General features: G+C 42.6%; 1 protein-coding gene across 1 annotated transcript in view; it reads left to right on the top strand.

The window, feature by feature from the left end:
- LOC126210650 (esterase FE4-like) overlaps nt 1-15596 on the top strand; it is a 180464-nt gene that overhangs the window by 51230 nt on the left and 113638 nt on the right. Inside the window, exon 4 of the mRNA XM_049939980.1 lies at nt 14287-14472. Coding sequence (XP_049795937.1) covers nt 14287-14472 — 186 coding nt within the window. The remainder of the gene's footprint in view (nt 1-14286; nt 14473-15596) is intronic.

The following is a 15596-nucleotide window of genomic DNA, read 5'->3' as shown; positions in this document are numbered from 1 at the left end:
CTGGCCTCTCAACAGGTACCCCTCCGTTGTGGTTGCACCTACGGAACGGCTATCTGTATCGTTGAGGCACGCAAGCCTCATTTCTCGGTTGGTCCAGCTGTGACAGATTATTAAGACTACCGGAGCGTTGGTAAACTCGAGCCGGCTATTGCATAGCATTTACGATGGCTATCCGGAAAGTACATAACGTTTTGGTATCAAAAAAGTACAGGAAAAAAAAATTTTTTTTCATTTGAAACCGACATTTAAACACTACATTTGAACATAGCCTCCAGACAAATTTAGGCGGTTATAAAAGCGGCGAATGGGCTTTGCAATTCGATTGTCACAAAACTCTGCGACCTGAGCTTCAGTCTCACAACGTCCCGCAGTTGTGCGTTATCGTCAAAGAGCCGCTTTACCAGTCAGGTCTTCCTCGTTGGAAAGCGATGTTAGTCACAGTGTGCAAGATCCAGACTGAATGGCGGATGAGGAAAAAACCTCCCACTTGAAAGCAAAGAGTGCTTCTCGAGTACGATTTTTATTGTGTGGTCCAATGTTGTCTTACAAGAACAAAAGATTTGATCTCAACTTTACGCTTGTTCTGAATTGGTCTTCTTAACTTTTCTAAAGTTTGACAGTACCTCGCAGAGTTTATTGTTGTGCAACACACTCAAGATTATCGACAAGTTGTTCACTTTCCCTTGTCTCAAAAAGCAGTCACCATAATTTTCCTAGCAGCCAAGGTATGCAAGCATTTTCTTGGATTTTGGGGGAATTTTTGTACCTGTAACACCGAAAACGCAGATAAAATACCTTCTGTAGCATCCAATAATTTTCGACGTTTAATATCCGTTGATCACTTGTATGTATTGCTAATTCTGAATCTGCACACTTTATTACGGAAACTACATTTAATATGTAAATGATGTTAGAGTTTTCTTATTTATTGATTGTAATTACAATGAAAATATTGTAAATTGCAGGGTAGTAGTCAAGGGAACTTTATTTAATGTATCGATTGCAACGACGAAATGGCAGTAGCTGTGCCGTTGTTTATCTTTGCGCATGGAGGCTGTCTGTCACGCTGTGATCTTTGACGAAGCAGAGCAGCATGAGTCATGAAAGGGTGCGGAAGTGTTTGTTGGGCGCTCCTGCAGGCGCGGTGTGCAGCTATGTAGGCACACCTACTTTGTTAACCCACGAGCATTGAGAGCATCGTCGGAAAGGACAGGCGGAGAAAACTTCAGTTCTAAGTACTGCCTGTCCCACAATGAGCAGTGGCCCTGGAGACGACTTGTGGTACTCAACCGGCAGCAACAACAGCACTCGCTTAGCATTGTCGTCGGCTACACTCTCCGTCGTCCGCACAGCTCCAACATCGTAAGACCGTTGTTGTTGTTGTTGTCTTTTTCAGTCCAGAGACACGTTTGGTGGCAGCTCTCCATGCTACTCTACCCTGTGCATGCCTCTTCATCTCCGAATAACTACTGCATCCTACATCCTTCTGAATGTACTTAGTGTATTCATCTCTTAGTCTCCCTCTACGATTTTTACCCTCCAATGCTAAATAGGTGATCCCTTGGTGCCACAGAACGTGTTCTACCAACCGGTCCCTTCTTCTTGTCAAGTTGTGCCACAAATTACTCTTCTCCCCAATTCTATTCAATACCTCCTCATTAGTTATGTGATCTACCCATCTAATCTTCAGCATTCTTCTGTAGCACCACATTTCGAAAGCTTCTATTCTCGTTTTGTCCAAACTAGTTATCGTCCATGTTTCACTTCCATACATGGCTACACTCCATACAAATACTTTCAGAAACGACTTCCTGACACTTAAATCTATACTCGATGTTAACAAATTTCTCTTCTTCACAAACGCTTTCCTTGCCATTGTCAGTCTACATTTTATATCCTCTCTACTTCGACCATCATGAGTTATTTTACTCCCTAAATAGCATAACTCCTTTACTACTTTAAGTGTCTCATTTCCTAATCTAATTCCCTCAGCATCACCCGACTTAATTTGACTACATTCCATTATCCTCGTTTTGTTGTTGATGTTCATCTTATATCCTCCTTTCAAGACACTGTCCATTTCGTTCCACTGCTCTTCCAAGTCCTTTGCTGTCTCTGACAGAATTATAATGTCATCGGCGAACCTCAAAGTTTTTACTTCTTCTCCATGAATTATAATACCTACTCCGAAATTTTCTTTTGTTTCCTTTACTGCTTGCTCAATATACAGATTGAATAACATCGGGGAGAGGCTACAACCCCGTCTCACTCCTTTCCCAACCACTGCTTCCCTTTCACGCCCTTCGACTTATAACTGCCATCTGGTTTCTATACACATTGCAAATAGCCTTTCGCTCTCTATATTTTACCCCTGCCACCTTCAGAATTTGAAAGAGAGTATTCCAGTTAACATTATCAAAAGCTTTCTCTAAGTCTACAAATGCTAGAAACGTAGGTTTGCCATTCCTTAATCTTTCTTCTAAGATAAGTCGTAAGGTTAGTATTGCCTCACGTGTTCCAACATTTCTACGGAATCCAAACTGATCTTCCCCGAGGTCCGCTTCTACCAGTTTTTCCATTCGTCTGTAAAGAATTCGCGTTAGTATTTTGGAGCTGTGACTTATTAAACTGATAGTTCGGTAATTTTCACATCTGTCAACACCTGCTTTCTTTGGGATTGGAATTATTATATTCTTCTTGAAGTCTGAGGGTACCTCGCCTGTCTCATTCATCTTCCTCACCAGATGGTAGAGTTTTGTCAGGACTGGCAGGCCGTCAGAAGTTCAAATGGAATGTTGTCTACTCCGGGGGCCTTGTTTCGACTCAGGTCTTTCAGTGCTCTGTCAAACTCTTCACGCAGTATTGTATCTCCCATTTCGTCTTCATCTACATCCTCTTCCATTTCCATAATATTGTCCTCAAGTACATCGCCCTTGTATAAACCCTCTATATACTCCTTCCACCTTTCTGCTTACGCTTCTATGCTTAGAACTGGGTTGCCATCTGAGCTCTTGATATTCATACAAGTGGTTCTCTTCTCTCCAAAGGTCTCTTTAATTTTCCTGTAGACAGTATCTATCTTACCCCTAGTGAGACAAACCTCTATATCCTTACATTTGTCCTCTAGCCATCCCTGATTAGCCATTTTGCACTTCCTGTAGATCTCATTTTTGAGACGTTTGTATTCCTTTTTGCCTGCTTCATTTACTGCATTTTTATATTTTCTCCTTTCATCAATTAAATTCCATATTTCTTCTGTTACCCAAGGATTTCTATTAGCCCTCGTCTTTTTACCTACTTGATCCTCTGCTGCCTTCACTACTTCATCCCTCAGAGCTACCCATTCTTCTTCTAGTGTATTTCTTTCCCCCATTCCTGTCAATTGTTCCCTTATGCTCTCCCCGAAACTCTCTACAACCTCTGGTTCTTTCCGTTTATCCAGGTCCCATCTCCTTAAATTCCCACCTTTTTGCAGTTTCTTCAGTTTCAATCTGCAGTTCATAACCAATAGATTGTGGTCAGAATCCACATCAGCCCCTGGAAATGTCTTACAATGTAAAACCTGGTTCCTAAATCTCTGTCTTACCATTATATAATCTATCTGATACCTTTTAGTATCTGCAATGATTAAAACTTGTAGAGCACGTGTGTTGTCATTGTCCTGAAACATTAGTACCAAGCAGGGTCCCTTTTCTTTCCATGCAATCACAGAGAGTCGTAAAAATATGAAGTTTTACTGCTTAGTACCAGTTTTGTTTGTTTGCTAATGACCAGTTTCAGTTAAAATTTTCTGCCCCAGTTACTGTTCATTTTTGTCTTGCATAACAAAGGCTCAACGAATTTGTAGTGTTGAGTATTAACTTCACTCACTTAAAGTAACGTAAAATTTCACTGGCAAAACTAATAACTAAAGATGCAGCACAAATTAAGAGCGCACAATTTCAGTTAGTCTGTATTTAGCTTAGCGAGAGACTCCTGATGGCGTGGTAAGTACCGTATTGTTCTTACGTTAAAAGTAAATCAGTTGCTCATTTGCTTCAAGTAAATTCGATTCAATCTTTCAATAATTAAAAGTAAATTGTCTGCCTTTTTCCAAATTTATGTTATGCTGAGGTTATCGAAAGTCATTTTTTTCATAACAGACTTTCAGTTACAGTCAGTCATTTATCCAGCGACTTCATTTAACTTAGCTTTCAAAATTTAGTATTTCAGATTGAGTAACTGCAGACTCAGTACTTTCTGATTCATTTATTTTCTCGGGAACTGTTGTGCTATGCAAAAGCGTGACAACTTTCTGTTACCGCGCTACTGATTATTTGCTTGACTTTTTTTGCCATTACCTTTCTTAAGATCCTGGATATTCACTGCCCTGGTGTCCTGGCGACCTTTTAATTATCCCTTTTTTTGATAAACAGTATTTTTGTATTATCAGTATTTTTCGTATTCACTGTTGAGTGACTCTAGGAGGATACAAGATGACTAGGACAGGATTTGTGATTGGTGTAAAGAATGGCAGCTAACTCTAAATATAGATAAATGTAAATTAATGCAGATGAATAAGAAAAAGAATCCCGTAATGTTAGAATACTCCATTAGTAGTGTAGCGCTTGACACAGTCACGTCGATTAAATATTTGGGCGTAACATTGCAAGCGATATGAAGTGGGACAAGCATGTAATGGCAGTTGTGGGGAAAGCGGATAGTCGTCATCGGTTCATTGGTAGAATTTTGGGAAGATGTGGTTCATGTGTAAAGGAGACCGCTTATAAAACACTAATACGACCTATTCTTGAGTACTGCTCGAGCGTTTGGGATCCCTATCAGGTCGGATTGAGGGAGGACATAGAAGCAATTCAGAGGCGGGCTGCTAGATTTGTTACTGGTACGTTTGATCATCAGGCGAGTGTTACGGAAATGCTTCAGGAACTCGGGTGGGAGGCTCTAGAGGAAAGGAGGCGTTCTTTTCGTGAATCGCTACTGACGAAATTTAGAGAGCCAGCATTTGAGGCTGACTGCAGTACAATTTTACTGCCGCCAACTTACATTTCGCGGAAAGACCACAAAGAGAAGAGATATTAGGGCTCGTACAGAGGCATATAGGCAGTCATTTTTCTCTCGTTCTGTTTGGAACAGGGGGAGAAGATGCTAGTTGTGGTACGAGGTACCCTCCGCCACGCACCGTATGGTGGATTGCGGAGTATGTATGTAGATGTAGGTGTATCAAAAACATTACGTGGTACCCTTTTCCACCCTGTTTGGTTCGTGAGCGATTGCACTAAATTCCACCCATTTCAAAACTATCAATATTTAGTTTAGGTTTAGAATAGATTCTTACTTCAGAAGGGTCTGTTGTACACTTTCCTCCTACTGATGATGATGATGATGATGATGACGACGATGAGGTCCCATACTCCAAGGAGGGTTAGGGGACGATGCGGGAGACCGGAACCGCCGACTAGGCAAGGTCCCAGCGGAGGTGGTTTGCCGTTGCCTTCCTCCGACCGTAATGGGGATGAATGATGATGATGAAGACGACAGAACAACAGCAAGTCATCTCCAGGCAGGGAAAATCCCTGACCCCGCCGGGAATCGAACCTGGGACCCCGTGCTCGGGAAGCCAGACCACGAGTTGCGGACTAACAAGCATTATTTCCCTTCGGTAACGATAGCCTTACTCATTGCAAAATGTCAATAGGCATACGCGGTCACTGTCAGTTATATCGCAGTCCAGCAGGCCGATTAGGATGGCCGAGGTTACGTACCCCTTCTGCATAGACGGAAATCCGGTCTCGCAGTTCACATGTTTGACCCAAGACTCGTCTGCAGTTACTATTCGACCACGTAATGAGTCACCATCTTTTTCGTAAGAATCCAGAAATGTGAGTGATGCGGCCATACGCTAGTTGTTCTGGCCAACTCGCAAGATTCTTTATACCAATCTTGCACAAAATTTGCGATAGTCTTCCTCCTGCACAACGATTTGATACAACAAACTTCATGAAATTTGCTGAAATCTAAACGAGAGCACAGTCACTGTGAATCTGCAGTTTTTTTTAATCGTCTCATCGACTTTTGCGACCTCTTGATCAGTCATATTGCTTGCTCGCCCACCTCGTTCTTCTTCATGAACATTAGTTCGGCCACTTTTAAACTCAATGCAACACTGGCGCCCTCCACCTTCACTGATTACGTTATTTCCATACACCTCACACAATCTCCACTCAATTCCAGTACGTTTATGGTTTTTTCACAGCAAAAACGTATTATTGAACGACATTTTCAGTTGCGGCACATATTTACATTGAGGAGACAAAATCCTGCGATATCTGCTATTATCGTGTCAGACTTCCTTTTGCCTGGCGTAATGAACACGTGAGGCAATACTGACCCAACGACTTATCTTAAAAGCTAGATTAAGGAAAGACAAAGCTACGTTTCTAGCATTTGTAGACTTAGAGAAAGCTTTTGACAATGTTGACTGGAATACTCTCTTTCCAATACTGAAGGTGGCAGGGGCAAAATACAGGGAGCGAAAGGCTATTTACAATTTGTACAGAAACCAGATGGCAGTTATAAGAGTCGAGGGGCATGAAAGGGAAGCAGTGATTGAGAAGGGAGTGAGACAGGGTTGTAGCCTCTCCCCGATGTTATTCAATCTGTATATTGAGCAAGCAGTAAGGGAAACAAAAGAAAAATTCGGAGTAGGTATTAAAATCCATGTTGTTGTTGTTGTGGTCTTCCGTCCTGAGACTGGTTTGATGCAGCTCTCCATGCTACTCTATCCTGTGCGAGCTTCTTCATCTCCCAGTACCTACTGCAACCTACATCCTTCTGAATCTGCTTAGTGTATTCATCTCTTGGTCTCCCTCTACGATTTTTTCCCTCCACTCTGCCGTCCAATGCTAAATTTGTGATCCCTTGATGCCTCAAAACATGTTCTACCAACTGATCCCTTCTTCTAGTCAAGTTCTGCCACAAACTTCTCTTCTCCCCAATCCTTTTTCAATACCTCCTCATTAGTTACGTGATCTACCCACCTAATCTTCAACATTCTTCTGTAGCACCACATTTCGAAAGCTTCTATTCTCTTCTTGTCCAAACTGGTTATCATCAATGTTTCACTTCCATACATGGCTACACTCCATACAAATACTTTCAGAAACGACTTCCTGACACTTAAATCTATACTCGATGTTAACAAATTTCTCCGTTCAACTGCTCTTCCAAAGTCCTTTGCTGTCTCTGACAGAATTACAATGTCATCTGTGAACGCCAAAGATTTTATTTCTTCTCCATGGATTTTAATCATAAAAGAAGGTTGTATACCTGGAAGAATCCTGGAGATACTAAAATGTATCAGATATATTGTATAATGGTAAGACAGAGATTTAGGAACCAGGTTTTAAATTGTAAGACATTTCCAGGGGCAGATGTGGATTCTGACCACAACCTATTGGTTATGAACTGCAGATTGAAACTGAAGAAACTGCAAAAAGGTGGGAATTTAAGGAGATGGTACCTGGATAAACTGAAAAAACCAAAGGTTGTAGAGAGTTTCAGGAAGAGCATAAGGGAACAATTGACAGGAATGGGGGAAAGAAATACAGTAGATGAAGAATGGGTAGCTCTGAGGGATGAAGTAGTGAAGGCAGCAGACGATCAAGTAGGTAAAAAGAGGAGGGCCAGTAGAAATCGTTGGGTAACAGAAGAAATATTGAATTTAATTGATGAAAGGAGAAAATATAAAAATGCAGTAAATGAAGCAGGCAAAAAGGAATACAAACGTCTCAAAAATGATATCGACAGGAAGTGCAAAATGGCTAAGCAGGGGTGGCTAGAGGACAAATGTAAGGATGTAGAGGCTTGTCTCACTAGGGGTAAGATAGATACTGCCTACAGGAAGATTAAAGAGACCTTTCGAGAGAAGAGAACCACTTGTATGAATATGAAGAGCTTAGATGGCAACCCAGTTCTAACCAAAGAAGGGAAGGCAGAAAGGTGGAAGGAGTATATAGAGGGTTTATACAAGGGCGATGTACTTGAGGACAGTATTATGGAAATGGAAGAGGATGTAGATGAAGACGAAATGGGAGATAAGATACTGCGTGAAGAGTTTGACAGAGCACTGAAAGACCTGAGTCGAAACAAGGCACCGGGAGTGGACAACATTCCATTAGAACTACTGATGGCCTTGGGAGAACCAGTCATGACAAAACTCTACCATCTGGTGAGCTAGTTGTATGAGACAGGCGAAATACCCACAGACTTCAAGAAGAATATAATAATTCCAATCCCAAAGAAAGCAGGTGTTGACCGATGTGAAAATTACCGAATTATCAGTTTAATAAGTCACAGCTGCAAAATACTAACGCAGATTCTTTACAGACGAATGGAAAAACTGGTAGAAGCGGACCTCGGGGAAGATCAGTTTGGATTCCGTAGAAATGTTGGAACACGTGAGGCAATACTAACCTTACGACTTATCTTAGAACAAAGATTAAGAAAAGGCAAACCTACGTTTCTAGCATTTGTAAACTTAGAGAAAGCTTTTGACAACGTTAACTGGAATACTCGCTTTCAAATTCTAAAGGTGGCAGGGGTAAAATACAGGGAGCGAAAGGCTATTTACAATTTGTACAGAAACCAGATGGCAGTTACAAGAGTCGAAGGGCATGAAAGGGAAGCAGTGGTTGGGAAAGGAGTGAGACAGGGTTGTAGTCTCTGCCCGATGTTATTCAATCTGTATATTGAGCAAGCAGTAAAGGAAGCAAAAGAAAAATTCGGAGTAGGTATTAAAATTCATGGAGAAGAAGTAAAAGCTTTGAGGTTCGCCGATGACATTGTAATTCTGTCAGAGACAGTAAAGGACTTGGAAGAGCAGTTGAACAGAATGGACAGTGTCTTGAAAGGAGGATATAAGATGAACATCAACAAAAGCAAAACGAGGATAATGGAATGTAGTCAAATTAAATCGGGTGATGCTGAGGGTATTAGATTAGGAAATGAGTCACTTAAAGTAGTAAAGGAGTTCTGCTATTTAGGGAGTAAAATAACTTAAGATGGTCGAAGTAGAGAGGATATAAAATGTAGACTGGCAATGGCAAGGAAATCGTTTCTGAAGGAGAGAAATTTGTTAACATCGAGTATAGATTTAACTGCCAGGAAGTCGTTTCCGAAAGTATTTGTATGGAGTGTAGCCATGTATGGAAATGAAACCTGGACGATAAATAGTTTGGACAAGAAGAGAATAGAAGCTTTCGAAATGTTGTGCTTCAGAAGAATGCTGAAGATTAGATGGGTAGATCACATAACTAATGAGGAGGTATTGATTAGAATTGGGGAGAAGAGGAGTCTGTGGCATAACTTGACTCTAAGAAAGGTTCGGTTTGTAGGACATGTTCTGAGGCATCAAGGGATCACCAATTTAGTATTGAAGGGCAGCGTGGAGGGTAAATATCGCAGAGGGAGACGAAGAGATGAATACACTAAGCAGATTCAGAGGGATGTAGGTTGCAGGAGGTACTGGGAGATGAAGAAGTTTGCACAGGATAGAGTAGGATGGAGAGCTGCATCAAACCAGTCTCAGGACTGAAGACCACAACAACAACAGTCAGCAACCCCACGTGGCATGGACTCAACAAATCGATGGAAGAGTCCTGCAGAAATATTGAGCCTTGCTGCCTGTATAATCGTCCATAATTGTGAAAATGTTGACGGTGAAGGATTTAGTGCAGGAGCTAACCTCCCGAGTATGTCGCATAAATGTTCGATGGGATTCATGTTGAGTGATCTGCGTGGCCAAACCATTCGCTCAAATTGTCCTGAATGTTCTTGAAATAATTGTGGCCCAGTGATATGCTACATTGTCATCCATAAAAATTCCATCGTTGTTTGGGAACATGAAGTCTACGAATGCCTGAAAATGGTCTCCAGTCAGCCAAACGTAGCCATTTCCACTCAATGATCGGGTCAGTTGGACCGGAGGTTCCAGTCCATCCACGTAAACACAGTATGGAGCCACCACCTGCTTGCCTTGTTGACCACCTGGTTCTATGGCTTCGCGGCTCCTGTCTCTCTGCCATACTCGAGCCCTACCGTCAACTCTTACCAAGTGAAATAGGGATCATCTGTCCAGACCACAGTTTTACAGTTGTCTAGGGTCCAACCTAAATGCTCACGATTGCAGGAGAGGCACTGCAGGCGATGTTGTACTGTTAGCAAAGGGACACATCTGCTGCCATAGCTGTTAACGCCAAGTGATACGTTCGTCGTTTCTCCCACACTGATTTCTGCGGTTATTTCACGCAGTGTTGCTTGTCTGTTACCTCTGGCAACTCTACGCATATGCTGCTGCTATCTGTGTTGTCCCTGCTGAGAGGTAATGCCCGAATTTTGGAATGACCCATGCGTCTAGCTCCAGCTACCATTCCGCGTTCAATTTCTGTTCAATCAGGTTAATCACGTCGTAAAACTTTTCACATGAACCACCTCGGCACAAATGACAGCCTTATGCCTAGGGTGTGCGATACTAGCGCCACTTGCATGTCTGCACATCGCCGCTCAAATGGTTCAAATGGCTCTGAGCATTATGGGACTTAACTTCTGAGGTCATCAATCCCCTAGAACTTAGAACTACTTAAACCTAACTAACCTAAGGACATCACACACATCCATGCCCGAGGCAGGATTCGAACCTGCGACCATAGCGGTCTCGCGGTTCCAGACTGTAGCACCTAGAACCGAACGGTCACATCGCTGCCACATGAATTTTGTCACCTACATCTACATCTACATGATTACTCTGCAATTCACACTTAAGTGCGTGGCAGGGGGTTCATCGAACCATTTTCGTACTACTTCTCTACCATTCCACTCTCGAATGGCTCGTGGGAAAAAGTAACACCTAAATCTTTCCGTTCGACCGCTGATTTCTCTTATTTTATTATGACGATCATTCCTTCCTACGTAGGTGGGTGTCAACAAAAGATTTTCGCGTTCGGAAGACAAAGTTGGTGATTGAAATTTCGTGAATAGATCTCGCGGCAAAGGACACCGCGCCGGCCGGTGTGGCCGAGCGGTTCTAGGCGCTTCAGTCTGGAACCGCGTGACCGCTACGGTCGCAGGATTGAATCCTGCCTCGGGCATGGATGTGTGTGATGTCCTTAGGTTAGTTAGGTTTAAATAGTTCTAAGTTCTAGGGGACTGATGACCTCAGATTTTAAGTCCCATAGTACTCAGAGCCATTTTTGAAAGGAGACCGCCTTTGTTTCAGTGACTGCCACCCCAACTCGCGTATCATATCAGTGACACTCTCACCCCTATTGCGCGATAACACGAAACGAGCTGCCATTCTTTCCACTTTTTCGATCTCCTCCGTCAATCCTACCTGGTAAGGATCCCGCACCACGCAGCAATATTCCAGCAGAGGACGGACAAGTGTAATGTAGGCTGTCTCTTTAGTGGGTTTCTCGCTTCTTCTGAGTGTTCTGACAACAAAGCGCAGTCTTTGTTTCGCCTTCCGTACAATATTATCTATGTGGTCTTTCCAACTTAAATTGCTCATAATTGTAATTGCTAGTTATTTAGTCGAATTGACAGTCCTTAGATTTGTGCGATTTATCGTATCCCCAAAATTTATCAGATTTCTTTTAGTACCCATGATGATGACCTCGCACTTTTCTTTGTTTATTGCCAATTGCCACTTTTCGCACCATACCGAAATTCTCTCTAGATCATTTTGTAATTGCAATTGATCGTCTGATAATTTTAGTAGACGGTAAATTACAGCGTCATCTGCAAAAAATCTAAGGGGGCTGCTCAGATTATCACGTATACCATTTACGTAAATCAGGAACAGCAGAGGGCCTATGACACTACCTTGCGGAACGCCAGATATCACTTCTATTCTACTCGATGATTTACCGTCTATCACTACGAACTGTGACCTCTCTGAGAGGAAATCACGAATCCAGACACACAACTAGGCGATACCCCATATGCGTGCAAATTGATTAATAGTCGCTTGTGAGGAACGGTATCAAAGTCCTTCTGGAAATCTAGGAATATGGAATCGATCTGAGATCCCTTGTCGACAGCACTCATTACTTCATGGGAATAAAGAGCTGGCTGCTTTGCACAAGAACGATATTTTCTGAATCCGTGTTGGTTACGTATCAATAAGTTATTTTCTTCAAGGTGATTCATAATGTTCGAGTACAGTATATGCTCCAAAATCCTACTGCAAATTGAGGTCAGTCATATCGGTCTGTAATTCAGTGGGTTACTCCTGTTTCCTTTCTTGAATATTGGTATGACCTGTGCTACGTTCCAGGCTTTAGGAAAAGACCTTTCGTCGAGTGAACGTTTGTATATGATTGCTATTGTGTCTGCATACTCTGAAAGGAACCTGATTGGTATACCATCTGGACCAGAAGACTTACATTTCTTAACTGATTTGAGTTGTTTCGCAACACCTAAGATATCTACTTTTATGTCACTCATACTAACAGTGTACATCAGTGTAGAAATTTTATTGTGAAGTAATTGGAAACGACAGATTCCTCACGTTGGCATGGCTGGATGCCGACTGAACGGACAAACGCTCAGACAACACCCATTGTTGCTGCAGGTGAAAACGTAATCTGCTTTCTCGGTAGCTCTCGTAGTCGGAATAGTATTGAATGCCATATATTTATCCGTCGTACTAGAAAATTTCGAGTCGATGCATAGATGGGATAAATATATTATTGCTGGATGCCAGATCTGTGTACTCAATTTTATCACTATATATAGATTAGGTGCAACTTTACACTACTGGCCATTAAAATTGCTACACCAAGAAGAAATATTTGGACGAATATATTATAATAGAACTAACATGTCATTACATTTTCACGCAATTTGGGTGCATACATTCTGAGAAATCAGTATCCAGGAAAACCACCTCTGGCCGTAATAACGGCCTTGATACGCCTGGGCATTGAGTCAAACAGAGCTTGGATGGCGTGCACAGGTACAGCTGCCCATGCAGCTTCAACACGATACCACAGTTCATCAAGAGTAGTGACTGGCGTATTGTGACGAGCCAGTTGCTCGGCCACCATTGACCAGACGTTGTCAATTGGTGATAGATCTGGAGAATGTACTGGCCAGGGCAGCAGTCTAACATTTTCTGTATCCAGAAAGGTCCGTACAAGATCCTGCAACATTCGGTCGTGCATTATCCTGCTGAAATGTAGGGTTTCGCAGGGATCGAATGAAGGGTAGATCCACGGGTCGTAACACATCTGAAATGTAACGTCCACTGTTCAAAGTGCCGTCAATGCGAACAACAGATGACCGAAACGTGTAACCAATGGCACCCCATACCATCACGCCGGGTGATGCGCCAGTATGCCGATGACGAATGCACGCTTCCAATGTGCTTTCACCGCGATGTCGCCAAACACGGATGCGACCATCATGATGCTGTAAACAGAACCTGCATTCATCCGAAAAAATTACGTTATGCCATTCGTGTACCCAGGTTCGTCGTTGAGTACACCACCGCAGGCGCTCCTGTCTGTGATGCAGCGTCAAGGGTAACCGCAGCCATGAACTCCTAGCTGATAGTCCATGTTTCTGCAAACGTCGTCGAACTGTTCGTACAGATGGTTGTTGGCTTGCAAACGTCCCCATCTGTTAACTCAGGGACTGAGACGTAGTTGCACGATCCGTTACAGCCATGCGGATAAGATGCCTGTCATCTCGACTGCTAGTGATACGAGGCCGTTGGGATCCAGCACGGCGCTCCGTATTACCCTCCTGAACCCACCGAGTCCATATTCTGCTAACAGTCATTGGATCCCGACCAACGCGAGCAGCAATGTCGCGATACGATAAACCGCAATCGCGATAGGCTACAATCCGACCTTTATCAAAGTCGGAAACGTGATGGTACGCATTTCTCCTCCTTACACGAGGCATCATAACAACGTTTCACCAGGCAACGCCAGTCAACTGCTGTTTGTATGTGAGAAATCGGTTGGAAACTTTCCTCATGTCAGCACGTTGTAGGTGTCGCCACCGGCGCCAACCTTGTGTGAATGCTCTGAAAAGCTAATCATTTGCATATCACAGCATCTTCCTTTCGGTTAAGTTTCGCGTCTGTAGCACGTCATCTTCGTGGTGTAGCAAATTTAATGGACAGTAGTGTAATCATGCATTCTTGCTGCTACACTGGTATTGTTTGGTTTCTTACACGTGCGACTTTAACGACCAGCATTTTATGTATTCACTTTGTTGCAGGCTTCCTGAGTACAGGGGACAACGTGGTTCCTGGTAACATGGGCTTCAAGGACCAGGTGTTGGCGCTACAGTGGGTTCGGGACAACATCTCCAGCTTCGGAGGCGACCCCGACAACGTCACCATCTTCGGGTGCAGCGCTGGCGGCTGGTCCACCCACGCCCTCGTCCTCTCTCCAATGGCGAAGGGTAAGCATATGGTAGCATCAACGACCTGTGTGTTGATTGTAGCAGTCATGTACAGGCAGATGTGTAATGATTTAGGTATAGTTTTATGACAGTGGGTCACCATCAGATACTAATTTAAGTTTGGAATTAAGTAATGAATAAATGAATAAACAAAGAAATGACGGAACAAATGATTGACGGTACAAATGTGGGAATGAATCAATCTTTCCTTCCAACCATTCACCAATCAAACTCCCACACTGGTGTAGATTACGTATTCTCTCTGGCGGTCTGCCAAATTTCAAAAGTAGGGCAAATCCTACACTAAGATGAACCTTATCGTTTATAATCCGTCTAGTTTCGTAGTTTTCCTCATCTCGTAAGTACTGTTATGGAACATGTTGCTCAGTCAAATGGAATTCAGCCAGTGTTGAGATCGAAGACGGTAGAGACTGTCTACAGCTCAACTAACATACGTGAAAGTTTAGTTTTCTTAAATTCTAAAATCAATGTACCAAAAGATATTTAATATTGACACCATAACTGATAAGCCCATAGTGGTTTATTTCCAACATCATATCACTATTTTGAAAAAATCAAAGAAAATTCATCGTAGGTCACTATGTTTAAATTCAGAACATTTTCCACAGCTGTGTTAGAAACAGAAGTTCTGCTGCCTTTCATGCGCAAGGCTTGAATCTGCTGGGAACAGTTTGTCAAATTTCTGAATGCCTGTGGGGAATGGCAGTCCATTCTTTCTCAAGAGCCAAAACCAGAGTAGATAGTGATTTAGGACGAAGGGATTCTGAGCAACGTCTTAACAAAAGTGTTCTATTGGGTTTCGGTCTGGCGTCATGCGAACAGTAAAAAACTTAAAGACATAAAATTAGGCAAAGTGCTGTTGAAGCAGAAATTAGTGAGAGTCACAATGGGGTATAACCACAACTATGATGTTCCCATAAAACAGCATCACATGCCGTATGGAAGTGTGACAACATATACTACGAGGGTGAGTCAAATGAAAAACTTAAATTTGTAATAAAAAATCGAAATTTCGCGCCGTTATCCTGTAAGTGAAGTGCAAAAAGTCTAAGCAGGGATGGCTAGAGGACAAATGTAAGGATGTAGAGGCTTATCTCACCAGG

This window comes from Schistocerca nitens, chromosome 10 (genome assembly GCF_023898315.1).
Source record: "Schistocerca nitens isolate TAMUIC-IGC-003100 chromosome 10, iqSchNite1.1, whole genome shotgun sequence".
Lineage (NCBI taxonomy): Eukaryota > Metazoa > Arthropoda > Insecta > Orthoptera > Acrididae > Schistocerca > Schistocerca nitens.
The sequence above is the reverse complement of the archived record's forward strand: the minus strand, read 5'-3'. Positions and strand labels throughout refer to the sequence as shown.